Source organism: Cryptotermes secundus, unplaced genomic scaffold, assembly GCF_002891405.2.
Source record: "Cryptotermes secundus unplaced genomic scaffold, Csec_1.0 scaffold1228, whole genome shotgun sequence".
NCBI lineage: Eukaryota > Metazoa > Arthropoda > Insecta > Blattodea > Kalotermitidae > Cryptotermes > Cryptotermes secundus.
Window position 1 is genome coordinate 285,257 of NW_019745102.1, and position 16,502 is coordinate 301,758.

The window sequence follows — 16,502 nt, forward strand, 5'->3', positions numbered from 1 at the left end:
ACCGTAATTGTATGAGTGAAATACTGAAATAAATATAAAGTGTGACAAAATATTATGTTTGAAATCAAAGAATATGCACGTTGTGTATTACCTGGTTAATACGTTTATACATTAAAGTATCGAAGGTATATGTCATCATCATTTCATCATTCTTACAGTCAAAAGTGTTCACCTATATTCGAAACATCGAACTTTCTGAAGCGAGCCTTTTCGCATTTCGATAGTTAATTGTCTTCTTTACAGTGCCATCTTTTCATGCTTTAGTTCATAGTCCTTGGATTAGTGAGATTGCTGATTGGAAATGGTGTAATCGGCGATATATTCGTATTCATTAAGAAATCATTGAACATGACGTGATAGTAAATATGCATGAACTTTTTCGTCATGTAGCGAAGACAGTTTATCGTGATTTAATTTCAAAATTAGTGCAGCATTGTCAACGTCAAGAGTTAATAAGCAGTTGATGCCCAGAACCGTCTGTTGGTTTCGTTTAGCTCTTTGTGCTTTGCCAAACTGAAGTCGGGTTTGTGACCTGACGGATATTTTAGTTAGGCTGGATAAACGTCGAACTTTCTGATGACTTGGTATTTCAAGAAATTGCATATTTTTGGTAAGAAGCCAAACTGAAAGGAGCCATGGCGTCGATGATGAAGAAGGGCAAGCGTGGTGCAGCTGCGTACGTGCACGCAGATTGCTCAAATTCTTCATCACCACAACGTCTTTATGAGTTACTGGCCGTGTTGTTAAATCCGAGGAAAGCAATTGATGAGTGGGAAACCATTGATTGGTGTAAATGGTTGATGGCTGGTGGAAGGACACCAGATGAATTTGCTAGTATAGGTAAGGTTGTTCATGAGCTTTATTTACAGTTACCATTCATCACAGCTGCTCTAGAAATTATAATTATGAGCTTTATATACACTTACCATGCACCACAACTGCTCTAGAGATTATAATTATTCGCTGTGTTTGTTGATTTGGTAATAGCTATACTAGGGTATGTCAGAAAATGTCCACAATATATGTATTAAAATTAACACAACAGCAATACATGACACACAAGTGCATAGTTTCTAACACAGCCCTCTTGCATTTCAATACATGTGATACAGTGTTTCACACACTTATGTATGCCATTAGAAAAAAAATGTTTTCTAGTGGGGACAAGAAACATACAAGCGTCTTCCTTCAACTCATGACTCCTGATACTGCAAAAAAGCAAACTAAAGAAGGAAGATATGAGAGCAGAAAGGAGGTGATGAGACAAAATTAATTATGAGAAGAAAATAATTGGGAAGGTTAAGTTGTACCTGTTCTTGACAAATTAATCACTGCACCACAAAGACACATGGGGTTGTGGATGTATAGAGTCACGTTTTCTTGACCTTGGCATTAGTTGGAAGTGAGTGGTCAGTTTCATGCCGCGTCCTCTTTACTCCTGGGGAAAGAACCCCTAGTGCCCATTGAATCGGAGGCTGGGTGGACCCCAGAGCTGGTATGGATGACGTGGAGAAGAGAAATTTCTTAACCATACCAGGACTCAAAATCTGACCTCTCAGTTGTCTGGCCCATAGCCAGTCACTATCCTGGTTTCTGAAAATAATTATGAAACTAGAATTACACACATAAAATAATTGAAAAGGAAGATCATAGTGGAATGATGTGAAGGATAGAGTAGGTGGAAAGGAAGCAAAGAGAACAAACTCTCCTGTGATGGTCGTTGTCCAAGGCCTTGAGATGAGTGGTGTTCAGATGGACCTAGTGTTCTGCCCGGACTTTTCAGAGAATTTGATTTTTGATATTTTAAATTATTTTATTAAAGTTCAGAAAACATGAAATCATGTTTGAGTTCGAAAGATGAATTTAACTACGGAAACGGAGACCGCTCCTGTTTCCTGTTATTTATGATTATTCATTTCCGTTAGTCAGCCGCTCCCCATGATGATGGAAGAATTATAAGGCAGTCAGGAAAGACCAAATACGGGCAAGTTGCTAGGACGGAAGGGAACTTAACCAATGGGAATCGACGATGCCCAGTGCGTCCGTGAGGACGGAAGCGCGCCCACGTTTCCAGACGGTATAAGAACCCTGGAACAAGGGGCAGACGCACACGTGCTAAGGCTGGACGCTTGTCACTTGACGCCGTCAGTATAACATTACTTGAGCCTTTGGGGCACGACTATGCCGGGGTGCGAGGTGCACCTCTGAGATGAAGTACGAGAGAGATGGGTCCATAGTTGCAGCCCGATAGATGGGGCGCGTAAGTACTTACCGATGGTTGGTCACACTAATTAAGGTTGTATTTCATTCAGGTTAGATTTAAGAAACTATGAATTCTTACCATTGCAGATTAGGAGAATGGGTTAAGGTAGTAGTACTGTATGTAGTAACTAGAGAAATAAGGAGCACGAAGATTTTTCTGTATATGTTGTAACCATCTATGATCACACATACACACATATATATATACACACACATATATCCCATGTGTTCGTGTAATTAAGAAGGTTTTGGGTACTATTGCCACTGCACCCTCACCCTTCCTGACACGGTGAGAGATATCTACCGGTGACCACAGGGGAAGGTTAGGCAACCACCCCTGCGGCACAACACTAGTAAGGCCCCATTTATAGACACTCCAAGTCACGATGTATCCCAGAAGACTGCATTATCACAGATACTGTATCTGGATCTTGTAACTGAGGCTCAGTTTTGTGTTCGTTTATCCTTTGCTGCAGGTTCTGGTAATGTTCGTGTGAATAGTGAGTAGGTATAGATTTGGAAGGGGATGTTTGTGACCTGTTTCAGGGTTCTGTTACAGCATTCTACTGAGGACATTGAGGAAAATTTCAGTCAGGCTGACCAGTAATTAGCTGAAGATTCAGATTCTGTGCCTCCATAATTCAAGTCTGGAGTGTCCCCATTGTGTGAACTTGCTGGGTTGATATTAGTGGTTTCTGTTAAGGTGTAGAGGGGCTGATGAGAATCATGAAAATCTCAGTCAAAATAGCCAGTGCCAGTTGGAATTCAAAGTGGGTAGGTTTCTAGTTGGCTAACCTGCTGGTCAGTATGATTTGATACAGTGGTTTTCTTGCAGAACAGTGGAGTGTGGGATCTTGGTATTCGTGATGAAATACTTGTGATCAATGTAGGATTTGAGGCTCTCATGGCAGGTGTTGCAAAGAATTTGTCTTCTGGGATATAACGCCATGCAGTCCACTGAAAGTCAACTCCCACATTCGGGNCTCCAGAACATCAGTCGACTTTCAATGGACTGCTTGGTGTTTATACAAGCATCAGAGGGACAACTTCATTTTTATAGAGCACTGATAGATCCTCAGCCTGAGTAATTCCCTGCTGTAGAACCCAAAGTTGCATTATCACCATTACAGAAGCGTGCTGTTTGATCCTGTTCTTCCATCTCCTTTAGTCTCCATTTCAGCATTATCCTTTTTAAGAATTGTCTGTAGTGATTTATTTAAAAGTTGTTTTCTAACACTAATATTGTTTACATCTTTGTATCCCCTATTGGTTCTAAATGCCCTGCCCACCTCAGCCTTTAGCCATCCTGATGTATGTATAAGGTGGGGCTGCACCATAGCTCAAGTGGTTAGTTGCTGGCTTCCCACCACAGCAGCCCGGGTTCAATCCCGGCTCTGGGCAAGTGGGATTTGTGGTGGATAAAGTGGTGCTGGGGCTGGTTTTCTCCAAGAACTTCAGTTTCCACCGCCAGTCTTCATTCCACCAAATTCTCCATCATCATAATCACCTGGGGCAGGCTACAGTGGGCCAATCAGTGGCCGCCGTGCCAAATGGACCCAGTTGGAATTCACCCCCACTAAGCGAATTTAATTTTTTAATTTATGTATAAGGTGTATATAAGATGCAGGCCATAAAACCTGGCCCCTGTACCATGACCTTTAATGATCTGTTGTGCTTCCCCTTTGATTAACCCTATATTAATCATACACTTATGAAATGTAGGGCTTTGTTTATGGGGGCATTGTAATAGTCAGCTTGGTTCCACAAAGAACTGGCGCAGGTGACAAAATCTTAAATAAGCTATGGCCTCACAGTTAAGATATGTGTAGCCACCCTGATAATGCAAGGAGAAAAGAACAAATCACAAAGTTCTTTGCTATCTATTTTTCCTGTTACTTACCTTTCTTGGATAATATTTTTTTTCTGCTGTTATGGATTAGGTCATCTGGTCACTTGTAGTTCAGGATTAATTTTGAAAATTTTGAGTCTTTTAGATATTTGTAGGATTCCTTGTATAGAAATTGACCAATTGCAGCATGACCTGTAAGAATGGAGACACAAGATCTGTATCCAGAACAGAATATGAGTGTTCAGCGACAGTGTTTGAACAGTCCAGCTTTACTGATGCCCAAGGTCATGCAATCTCTGTTATCATCATCAAGTAGTCTGAAATTCAAGTTTAATGTTGTTTAATTTATGTTACATATGTGTATGTGCGCGTGTATGTGATACATAAGATGGAAGATGGAGGCGATACGTCCCTCCAAAACGTTGGACCACACGGTGCCACATCCTAGAAGATGGCATTCTTCATAATTTAACCAAATCAATCTCTAAAATCTTATGCCCTACACGTGATATGCATTTTTTCTTGGCCTGTGGTGATATTGTTTTCTTATGCCATGCTTTTAACATTGTGCTGTTATTAGTTCGTAGGTATGACAATGCCACAACCTGTGGGCTGGTGTGGACCGCTAATTTTGTGGCATATCGATGTCGTACATGTGGGATTTCGCCCTGTATGTCCCTCTGCTCTGATTGTTTCAAGAGTGGGAACCATGACGGGCATGACTTCAATATGTTCCGTAGTCAGGCCGGGGGTGCTTGTGACTGTGGTGACACATCTGTCATGAAAGACACTGGGTGAGTTTTGTGACATAATTTTCATTTGTGGTATGTCAGGACACATGGTTTCAGTCATGACATCTTTACCAATACATTGAATGTTGTGGCCAGCTGGGTAACACTCCTTTATATTCAGGAGGTCCTGGGTTCAGATCTTGGCCTGGAGACTGGCTATACCGAAGGTTTTAAATTGTTTTTCTCGGACCTTGAAAGCAGGATGGGCTGTGACCATTCTGTTATACATTCTTCAGATATATTATTCACAAATTATCCTACCATATGACACTGTATGGTCTGAACTACTGAGAGTGTTGTTAAATGAACCATAAATGATAAATAAATAGGCCTAAATAAATAAATATTCATAAGGCGTTGTGACGGTACTTAGAATACCATATGCAAATTGGGTATCAGAATGCACTGAAAACAAGGTAATGTTTATGTATGCTTCATTCACTAAGATTGAAATGAAGGTAAATGTAAAGGGACAAAGTTGTCCCTGTGCCATCATGCCATGAAAACTGTGGCACAGTTTATCCTGTATGATTGGAGTCGGTTGAGATTTTGTTTATGAAGTGGCATATCTTCAGTTCAGAATCGTTTATCTTCCTGATTGCTGTCTGGAAACATAAAAAAGGTTGAAATATATCATCCCATGTAGGTTTTTGCATGACTTATAGACTGGTTCTGGATTAGATATATTGTCATCTTGTACATCACCTCAGGACTACAGGCAGTGCTACTATTGCTGATCCACACTTTCTCAGTCTCCACTAGTCATAACCTGGCAACAAATTTGTAACTGTCACTATCACTTCAAATGACACGTGAAGTCTTCTTGTCATAGTGTGTTTCCTTTTGTGTAATTTCATCTCAGTCTCCTTATACTGCCATCTCCATAACTCGACCCATTTCTTGAGAACTAACTGCTCCCACGGAACTTTTTGTTATATAACCTGGAGGCGGACTCCACAGACATCATCTTCAATTGTCCCATATTGTTTTAGGCTTGTTTACTGATCCATTGCCTAGATATCCTATTGTTGCACACGTTGGGTCCTGCAGGGTTGCGTTTACCGAGTCTTTTACCTAGCAGTGGGTCTGTACATCACAATATAGGACTATAATTGTTTCTTGTTGTCTTAACGCGCGTCCACATTACTCATACTGGTGTGTCAGAAGCTTACTGCTGCCAGAAAATCAGGATCTGGAGCTGATATCTGTTGTGAAGAAATGCGAAGGCTTTGTATGCAAACCAGTTTGGGCATCCACTTCGTCAGCTCCAGATCCTGATTTTCTGGCAGCAGTAAACTTCTGACACGAGCACGAGTAATGTGGACGGGCCTTAATAAGAGTACAAGACTTGATTTCTTACATAAGGGAAGAAAGACTGAGAGTGTTTGCAAATAGGGTTCTGAGGAGAACATTTGGATATAAGAGTCCGGAAGTAACGGGGCTGGAAAAAATTGCTGCATAATTTGTAGTCCTCACCAGATATTAGTGGGACGATCAAGTAAGGAAGAATGAGATGAATGTGGTACTTCTAATGCAAGAGAGAGGAAAGTATACAAGCTGATGGATAAGAGACCACTGGGAAGATCTAATCATAGGTGGGAAGGTAATATTAGGATGAATCCTGAAGAAGTGGGATGGTATGGAGTGGATTCGTCTGGCTCAGTATAGGGATCAGTAGCAGGCTGTTGCAAACAGTAATGAACCTCTGTGTTCCATACAATGCTGCAAATTTCTTGACTAACTGAGCATCCGTTAGCTTCTTAGGAAGAAGACTTCTTCATAGGTTAGTAACATGACTTTACAAAGTATAAATCTTAATCTGCATTATATCTTCTTCATGATTTCAGATTTTGTGATCGTCACGGGCCGAGAGCTCAGGTGAATAAAACTGCGGTGCCCAGTGATCTGATGTGTGTGGCCGAGGCAGTGATGCCTTGCATCATACTGAGGCTCATTCAACACTTCAGGGAGTACAGGTACTGACATAGGCAACCATTCCACGTGGTTTATGGCCTCACACAGAGGTGCCAGATTTAGACCTCAACTGCGACATTGACTATATTGACTAAGGCTTATTATGTTTTTCTGCAATCCCTCCAGGCAGGGATAGTGCTGTCAGATAGGACATAACTGCCTTCTTCCATGTCCTTCCCAATTCATCATTCATTAATCAGCTGTCATTCACAACTGTGTGACCTGAGTTCCAGACAGCATCATTAAATAAACCATGAGGATATTAAGTAAGTAATGTCTATAATGTTTTAATGACTTGCATCACGGCTGTCCAACTTGAAGTTACTGATGGGTCACATTGTACCTTAAATACCTACCTGCAGGTTGCATTATAAAAAATAATTTTTTCAATTTTCAGGGTGAAAGAGGTTAGGATGGTAGCGGAGCCAGGTTACATAGGTAGGGCAACAAGGGAGGTGCTGTTCGCAGCTGGAAGAGGAGGAGGACCTCTTTCACCTCGTCACCTGTCTGTTAGTCCTGGTAGTAGTATTTCATTTTTCCTGTGGCGCAGACAGGGTTCTTATTTGTATATCCTCCTGAAATTCTGATTGTCACCCTGCCAGTATAATCCATATGAATGCTCACTGTAATAACTTCACTGAAGATGGGAGCAGCTTGTTTCTGTGAAGTGGTATCTTCCATAGAAGAGACACAGTAATAGAACTCAGAACACCACAGTCTGAGTTCTCAGTGCTTTAGGAGCCCTATTTGGGGCTTCTTTCTTGGGGACCAGTGGGTACAAACATCAAACCAAGGAAAATCTTAAGCATAGGAAATTTGTCACAGTGTTTAATGGGGTGAGACTGCGGCCACTACTGGCCTACTGTACCAGCCCCAGTTGATAGGTGCTGGTGACTGTGGAGCAATTGGTGTAATGAAGTTTGGCAGGGGAAACCGAAGTACTCGGAGAAAACCTGCTCCAGCCCCACTTTGCTGCAAATCCCACATGACAAGACCTGGGCTTGAACCCACACTGCCATGATGGGAAGCCAGTGACTAATCGCTTGGGCTGTGGCGTGACCCTTGTCACAGAGTTTACTGACGCTGGATCCCCCCCCATGTCTGTCCACTCTGTTCACAGGGATGTTATTTGCCAATGACAGAAATACCTTGTTGGTTCAGAGGCCAGAGGGGACAACGGTAGGCAGGGAGTTGGAAACACTGTGTTTCCGACCATCCTTGTGCATCCTTCCCATGTCCTTAGTCCAGTACTGTTAAGATTGTGATGCCAAGAATATGGTGGGCTGATTTGTAAAATTCAGGCATGGATTTTTTGTTGGGAAGTCTCATGGAAGGCTTCCGCTGTGAAGTGTAAGCAATAGAAGTAACAAAACATTAACATGGGTTGTGCAGGAAGAGAATACGTGGAACTGCATCAGCATTGTGCCCCATCTTGGGCTTTTAATAGTTCTGAAACTTCAGGTTCTGTTACAGGATGGTTTGTCAGTCGGTGTGCCCCCCACTTTGGGATTGGATTCAGGTGCGAAGCAAAGTTGTTTTATTACATGATATAAATTTTGTTAGCCCTTTCATTAGTCCCATGTCTGTCAGAATGGCTCCCCACGCTGGATCTCCTGACGTTTTGTCCTTTGTTTCTATGTCAAATTTCCATACAGTGCTTCCACTGTGTACTTGGTTTTTGCTCCACTCTGTTTCCAGACCTTTTTGTAACCTTGTGCCTTAACTCCTTCAACTATCCTGGTTTCCCACGTTTCTCAGAAACTTCATTTTGTGACACACTCTTATTATTATAACAGAAAATCAGGAGATCGTGATTCTCATCTGGTAGTCATCGATGAAGCGGACTCATTCCTGACAATGCTCCACGAGTTCAGTGCGATGGGTGCTGCCATGAGAAGAGTGATGACAGGTGCACTCACCAACCCTCAGATCTACAAGAATCTTGTGAACTGTAGCGAAGAAAGTTCTGGTTCATCAGAATATCACAGATATATGGCTGCGAGCAAGGAAATGTACACAGAAGCTGTATTATCTCTTCCCAATCCTGAACCACCAGATGAGTACAGAGGTTAGTTTTGCAGCTATTAATCCTTTGATTTATAGGATTTGTTGCCATTTGCTTGCTGAACTGTAAGAAGTACGGTATTTTAATCCCTGTAAGACTTATCAGATGACACCTTGGTTGCCCATGCAACTACATTTATATTAACGTCCCCTCAGATGTGGCATGACCATAAGAGTGTGGTCAAAATTTCATTTTGGTTTCATATGTGCTAGAAATGAGAGACTGACATGAGAATACTAAAGCCAACACACCACTGTGTATAAAGTGGGCAGCAGACTGGATGAAATTTCACTAAATTTGGCTGGTAAAGCACGTGAAGAGTTATCACTGTGGGGGCTGAAATGTAGGTGTGGGTGAGATGCTAATATTAAGAAGTTCTGGAAAGAACTAATTGACTACTTTCACTACATTTTATTTGATACAGCAGAGACTGCGTAGAACACACTGAATCCAATGGTTCTTCTGTTGTTTTATGTGTATTTGTTGCCATGGGAACTTCTCTTCTGGTTCCACTATTCCAGCTTTCAGGTATTGAGCCCTCAGCAGACAGCAAGGTGATCTTATAAGCCTCCTTTAAGGAAAGTAGGCTAATAAAATTGACCTTTGAATAGTAGGTTTTGAAGATCTGATTGAACTGCCTTGAAATTTCATTCATGGGTAAACTTTAATGTTTATTTCAGTGGAAATGAGTTGTAACACAGTAAGGAGTTGTTCTTTTCTTATTCCATTTCACAGCACTGTTAGTAGGCAGACTCTGTAGCACTGAGTGTGAATGTCCTCGATCCCAAGCACTGGCTAGGGTTCGTGTGTTGTACTGGCATTGAGTGGTTAGTCCATGCAGAATTATTTTAAACTATAAACATAACTTCTGTTGTATATTGTCAGTATGTGCAAAACCAGGCCCTGCCATAGCTCAAGTGGTTAGTCGCTGACTTCCTGCCATGGCAGCCCAGGTTTGATCCGAAGTCTGGTCAAGTGGGATTTGTGGTGGACAAAATGACGCTGGGGCAGGTTTTCTCCGACTACTTCATTTTCCCCTGACAATCTTCATTCCACCAAATTCTCCATCATCATAATCACCTGGGGTACAATAGGCCAGTCAGTGGCCGCCGTGCCGAGTGGACCCAGCTGGACTCCACCCCCAACTATGCGAAATGTAAAAATCCACAACTGACCATCACTTTGCACATGAATCAAGTGTTGCCCAAATTGTGGAGGTATAGCACCAGTTTTTTTAATCTTAGTAAATGGAAATGAGTAGTTACAATCATGCTCTGGCCACATTACCTCCAGGAGAAGAGTTGTTGGTGCCTCTTGGATAGAGGCTGGGTGAGCCCCAGAACCAATCCACGTGGTGAAGAGTGACATCTACCCCACTGCAGATCAGACTCTGTTTATCTGGTCATTTGGCATGTAGCCTAGTGCTCTAGTGACTGAGCTGCCTGGTTTGTAGATAGGGGTGTAGCTGAGAGATATAAAACAAAACCCCAGTTTAAGGTTTCTTTGAGGATCAGTGGGTTCTAATACTGACATGAGGCAAATTTTAATGGAGGAAATTTAATGTTTAAGTTCCTGACTTGGAACTGTTGAAAATGAACCATAAATGGAGGAAAACATTATATCAAGAAACTCTAAACATGTGTTTCACCATATCTCATTCACAGTATGGAAAGGTTTAATTGCCAGTAAGTGCTGTCCATAATCTGCACTGAACTAAAGTATATTTCGTCTTCTAAATATAGTGTCCGTAATTTAGGAAATCCAGAAGTTAAAAATGACTGTGTTATCACCCGTTTCAGACTGTCCATCCCTCCAAGAGCAGCTGATACACCGAACATTCCTTGAAGAGATGGTGTTCTGGACTGTACGATTCGAATTTCCACAGCGAGTTGTTTGTCTCTTGCTCAACATGTTACCAGACAATGATTACAAGGTTGGCACTTCTGCCTCTTCTTATGACAGTTAATGGCAAAATGTTAACGAGACTGCAGGCAGGTTCAAGAACGCCTTCTTCAATTGACTTGATTAATATTGCACCTCTATGCGCTTCATCATTCTCAGTATGTATGGGGATCCAGTTGGCCATTGTCTTGCCTTCACCATGTAGCATTTCTTGTTATGAAGGAGGCTTTTAATGCTTTAACTGCTGCAGACATAGCTGTTATTTTGAAAACTGTCCACCATCTGGAGCTTTTGCAAGCAGCATTTTAGAAACTGTATATTTTTTCACCCTGCCTCCATTGGGCTCATTAGAAGAAAATGAATCCATTCCCATCAGCCCCTAACCCATTTCATGCCACATGCTGATTACGTCAACTGTTTAATCAATTAATATGATATTTCTGTCAAGAGATGGCATCAAGTGTGATATACTGATGCTTAGAGTAAAGAACAGGCTGTCACAAGATCTACATCTGTTGTCATTTAAAAGTTATTTCAAAAAGTAATTTAGGTTTTTTGAATTGTTTCATTTTGGTCCGTTACACTATCAATCACAAAGTTAATAGAAAGTCCGTCGAGTGTAATAATTTGTAGGTCACTTGTTTATTATTATTTCTGCCTTACATGTTTCGGTTTGACACAACCATCATCAGAGGCACTTGCTATAATTATGGAAACACTGTCGCTTTTTTTGATGTTCACAATTATGTTTGTCGTGTGGACGCTGCTACGATATGTTGACGTGTAAAAGCACAAAACATGCTAAGATAGTTGAGTACACTCTCAAGTTCTCACTTTTCATCCGAACCTATTTTAGCGTTTTAACTTAAAAATAGGTTCGGATGAAAAGTGAGAACTTGAGAGTGTACTCAACTATCTTAGCATGTTTTGTGCTTTTACACGTCAACATATCGTAGCAGCGTCCACACGACAAACATAATTGTGAACATCAAAAAAAGCGACAGTGTTTCCATAATTATAGCAAGTGCCTCTGATGATGGTTGTGTCAAACCGGAACATGTAAGGCAGAAATAATAATAAAGAAGTGACCTACAAATTGTTACACTCGACGGACTTTCTATTAACTTTGTAATGTAGGTTTCTCTTTGCAACTGCATTTACCTCCCAGTAGCCTTAGTGTTGAATGTATAAGGGGTGGGCCTTCTTGGCCCTTGCACCGCGACCACAGTGATCTATTGTGCCTAGAGCCTTAGTCTTTGTAGGAGGTAGTTCTTTGGGAGGGCTTGACAGTCCAGAGGCTAAATTCAGTAGGAGTAAATCAGAAACAGAGATATTTGCAATTCTTTATTTTTATGTAACACGCATTCTCTCCTACTTGACCACAGAAGGCTGAAACCTGAGTGAAGCATTCTGACGTAGAGTAATTTTAGAAATTAATTTCACTGAATTCTCATTACAGGAAGCTTTAACAGAAGCGTTCGTGCTGCACTACAGTCGCATTTCAATGATGCTGGAAAAAGCAAAAGATCCTGATACACTGTCTAACAGAGTGGTCCACGTGAGTGTGCAGCTGTTCAGTAACGAGAGCTTGGCATTTAGGATGGTGGAGAATCTGAAACTACTTCATGTGATGGTCATAAGCCTGAAGTACATGATGAGCAAGATACTTATCCAGAACTCCCTTCATGGTACGTACAGGGTTATTGTGCCCTTGTGGTAGTGAAGTGTCTTTTGAAGTTTGATGTGCACACAGAAGGCGCAGTTATAAAGCAAACCTATGTGATTTACAGGGCAAGGCAAAAAAAAAAAAGATAAAGGTATCCATGTAATAGGCCGTGAAGGTCCACGGGATTGTGAGACGTTGAGGGTCCCACATTATCTAGACAGTTTGCTCAGAGATGGCGGTAAGGTTGTCAGCCTTATGCGCCGGCTGCACTTATCTCATATTGTTCATCAAAAAAGGAAAATTTATTGCAGGCAAACCACCAGAGAAGAGGATTAAGAAAAATGCAAAACACGAATAGAAACGGAATTTTATGAGTACAGTTGGCAGTAGCACATAAATAAATGTGGCATCAGTGATCCAACAGAATGCAAAGAGCATAATTTTGTACGTGCGACATGACTGTCCCATACATGTGCAACATAAATTTGAAGAACTGTTCAGTGGAAGAAATATGCCAGCATTACATCGCCTTCTATGATGGTACAGACAGTTCAGTGATGCAGGAAGCCTGAATACATTTTAAAGATTGTGGCAGAACATTAGCAAGTATTAGCGCTGATGGTTGGGTTGCGAAATCACTTGAAGAGAGTCCAGTGAAATTGTTGTGAAGGTTACCTGAGGTGCAGGTATCCTGCAGGATGTATCAATACACATTGCAGGATAGAGTGTTGCACTTTGCCTTATCATCGTGTTTGTGTGAATCAGCCAGCTGCACTAAAAACTTCCTACTTTCATTCATTTTTTCCTTTCGTTCCCTCCCCCTCCCCTCCAGTGATTTGTCTGCAATAAATCTTACTTTTCGGATGAATGACTATGGCACAATTTGTATATTCTGTAGTGATTACTGAACTTCTGGTACGGACAGTACATCTGTTCTGTATGTGGCTACTCTGAAGTTTGAGATGCTTGTCATGAGGTAGGTCTCAAGACTGCTTACAGTGTCTGTAGTGACTAGTGTTTTGATATTACAGATCCAGACAAGAATTTCCACTATGTGGTGGACTGTGGAAGTAATATAATGAAAGAACACTGTTACTGGCCTCTGGTGTCAGATCTGAACAACGTACTGTCACACCGTCCAGTTGCAGTAAAGTTTATGAGCGATGACAATCTGCTGGAGATGTGGTTTGCATTCCTGTCAATGTTTCAAGGTGAGGACACGGTGCTGAGGAGAGTATGTATAATGATAAGCACATTTCACCAAATATTATTAGTGTGATCAAGTCAGTAAGGATGAGATGGGCAGTACATGTACTATGGGTGGGGAATGTACGAGGTGCACATAAAATTGTGATCAGAGAATGCTGAAGGAAAGAGACTTCTTGGAAGATCTAGGTGTAGATGTGAAGATAATATTGTCACGTGTATGGAGTGACTGTAGATGGGGGTTTTGGATTGGATATTGGATTTATTGACCATTTATACACACAGCTTGTAATCATGAGTAATTATAGTTTCATCACTAATTTCCACACTTCACAAATCACTAGCGTGCATGCTAAGTCTTTTCCAGCCCACAGTGTCTTCACTAGTAGTTGTCTGGTAACGGTTTCTAACAGTGGCTGCTTCTGGGGTCATGTCCTCTCTGAATGGCAGCTCCCTTTCTCTTGAACTGTGGTTGCCTCAGTTGTCCTCCATACAACCCCTGTGCACAGACTGAGTAGAAAACACCATTTCCAACTACCTGTACTGTTGCATGCATATCTGTTGGGAACATGTTTACTGAGTCATTGCCTGGAAATGAAGAAGTTTGAGAGCCATTTGCTAGCAAGAGCTGTTTTTCTGGCTCCGCAGTTCCTACTTTGAGCAAATATGTCACAATATTAAAAGTAATTAGAGACAAATAGGGGGGGGGCATCAGCTGGATTAGTCTGGCACAGGATATGAACTGATGATGGGCTGTTGTGATCACGGTAAAGAATATTCATGGACCATAAAAGGCAGGAAATTCTTTGAGTAGCTGAGTGACTCCTAGCTTCTCAGGAAGGATGCCATTGAGTTAATTAGTTACTTCCTGCTGACACAGAATTACAGAAGAATAGTGATCCAAATAGGCTGTGTGAGTACACTTGCTGTTTCTGATGTGACACCATGCAGTTCGGTACATAGGTACCAACATTTTGAAGAACTTGATGCCTTCATCTTCATATGGAAAATGGTGATGCATGATGTAGGAAAGAGAGGACAGGAGCCAGGGGAAATGAGCAAGCTAGCAGGAGAGAGGGGTCCAAAAAAGAACAGAACAGCCACTTGTTTACAGAACTTCATGGTGGAATGATGGTTTTGAGGTTTTCACAGCTGTCTCTGTTCCCCTGAAATGTCGTGAAATTTTCCAAGCTGCACATCACCACATTCCATATGTAATCACACCCCGGAAGGCTGTGCTTCATATTAACCACCATTTTGAAATATGATAAGGACAGTCTTCTGGGTTGTAACATCATGTCATTCATCAAGAGCCTGACAATTTAGACAAATATATTGCCTCTATCTTCAGGGTAAAAGAGCAAACAAAACAGGTGTGTAAAGTGAACCAGCTTCAGCTGGTGTCTCGCTTGGCTTGCTTTTTGACGCTGAGGATGGAAGTGATATGTTTCTCCAAACTGTCAGGCACTCTACAGAACAACCCAAAAGACGCATTCTTAATAGTCACTGCAATGAGAACCTGAAATTCGAACATTCTTTTGTGTCATGTTCATTTCCCATTAGCTCAGTTGTCACTGGTTCCTGTCCTCCCTTTCCTGTGTCATCACCTTGTGGCTATTCTTGCATTTTGAAGATTAGGGACATTCTTTCAAAGGTGGATACCTGTCTGCCAGACTAGACAGCATGACGTGTAGGGATAGACATGGCACTTTAGAACAAGGTGGACACTATCAATCAGAGCCCATTGAATAACCAACGCACCTGATTAAGGAAGTTGTTAAATTGTAGATTGGAAAATTCATTTCTACATATATCATTGCTGGGAATGATAGGTGTTACACTTTTAGCCACTGTAAATAGCACCATTAAAAGAAAAACACTGGAACCAAGCAGGTGTCATCTTTACATCCTGGAAGATGATACATGAAACTCACATCTCCCGTATTGCTGTATTGTTTGCAGGCATGAATGTGAACTTTCGAGAGATGGGTCAACATGTCGAATTCGAGCCCAACACATACTATGCAGCTTTCTCAGCTGAACTTGAGTCAAGTGCATACCCCATGTGGGCCTTATTGTCACATCTGTCAGACCCCAGTACTGTGGAACTAACTCGGCGGGTTCTTGACACATGTCAGATTGCACTGCAGGACTGGCTGGATGCCATCCACTTCACCGACTCCGTCATGGTAAGAAATAGCATCTCATTACTAGCCATAATGAGTCCCGAATTTTTGAGATTGAATTGGGATGTAACACCTTATGATGTAGCAGAGCCTGCTTGCCTGTTGCTTCATGGTGTTTTCTTGCAGGGCTTCTTCTTCAACCCTGAAGATGGAGGTGACATGTTCCTCCCAAACATCAGCTGACTTTCAGGGGCCTACATGGTGTTATATCCCAGAAGATTGAACTCTTCATAACCACCAGCGTGAGAATCTCAAATCCTGCATCACACCATTAGCATTCCCTAGAAATCATTTACAGTCAACTCTCGATTATCCGGGCTAATGGTGGGGATGGAAGTCACGGTTAATCGAAAACCCGGTTAAGCCAAATTTTATTATACGGGCTGGACGACTGTGAAGGGTCGGAGTTCGAGTCCCGGTAGGGTCAAGAATTTTAACTTCTCCAAATCGTCCAGACCGGCTCTGGGGTCCATCCAACCTCCTATCCAATGGGTACCGGGGGCTCTTTCCCCGGGGGTAAAGCGGCCGGGGCGTGAAGCTGACCACTCACCTCCAACTAGTGCCGAGGTCAAGAAAATTTGGATCTATACATCCACTCCCC

The 16,502-nt window shown here is 41.9% G+C and overlaps 1 protein-coding gene across 1 annotated transcript in view; it reads left to right on the plus strand.

Moving 5' to 3' along the window:
• Positions 1-253: 253 nt before the first annotated feature.
• LOC111875026 (E3 ubiquitin-protein ligase Ubr3) overlaps positions 254-16,502 on the plus strand; it is a gene marked incomplete in the record, with an annotated part of 109,374 nt that continues 93,125 nt past the window's right edge. Inside the window, 8 exon segments of the mRNA XM_033755694.1 lie at positions 254-840; positions 4,692-4,905; positions 6,750-6,878; positions 8,673-8,944; positions 10,741-10,874; positions 12,303-12,531; positions 13,541-13,720; positions 15,678-15,904. Of these exon segments, the coding sequence (XP_033611585.1) occupies positions 636-840; positions 4,692-4,905; positions 6,750-6,878; positions 8,673-8,944; positions 10,741-10,874; positions 12,303-12,531; positions 13,541-13,720; positions 15,678-15,904 (1,590 nt within the window).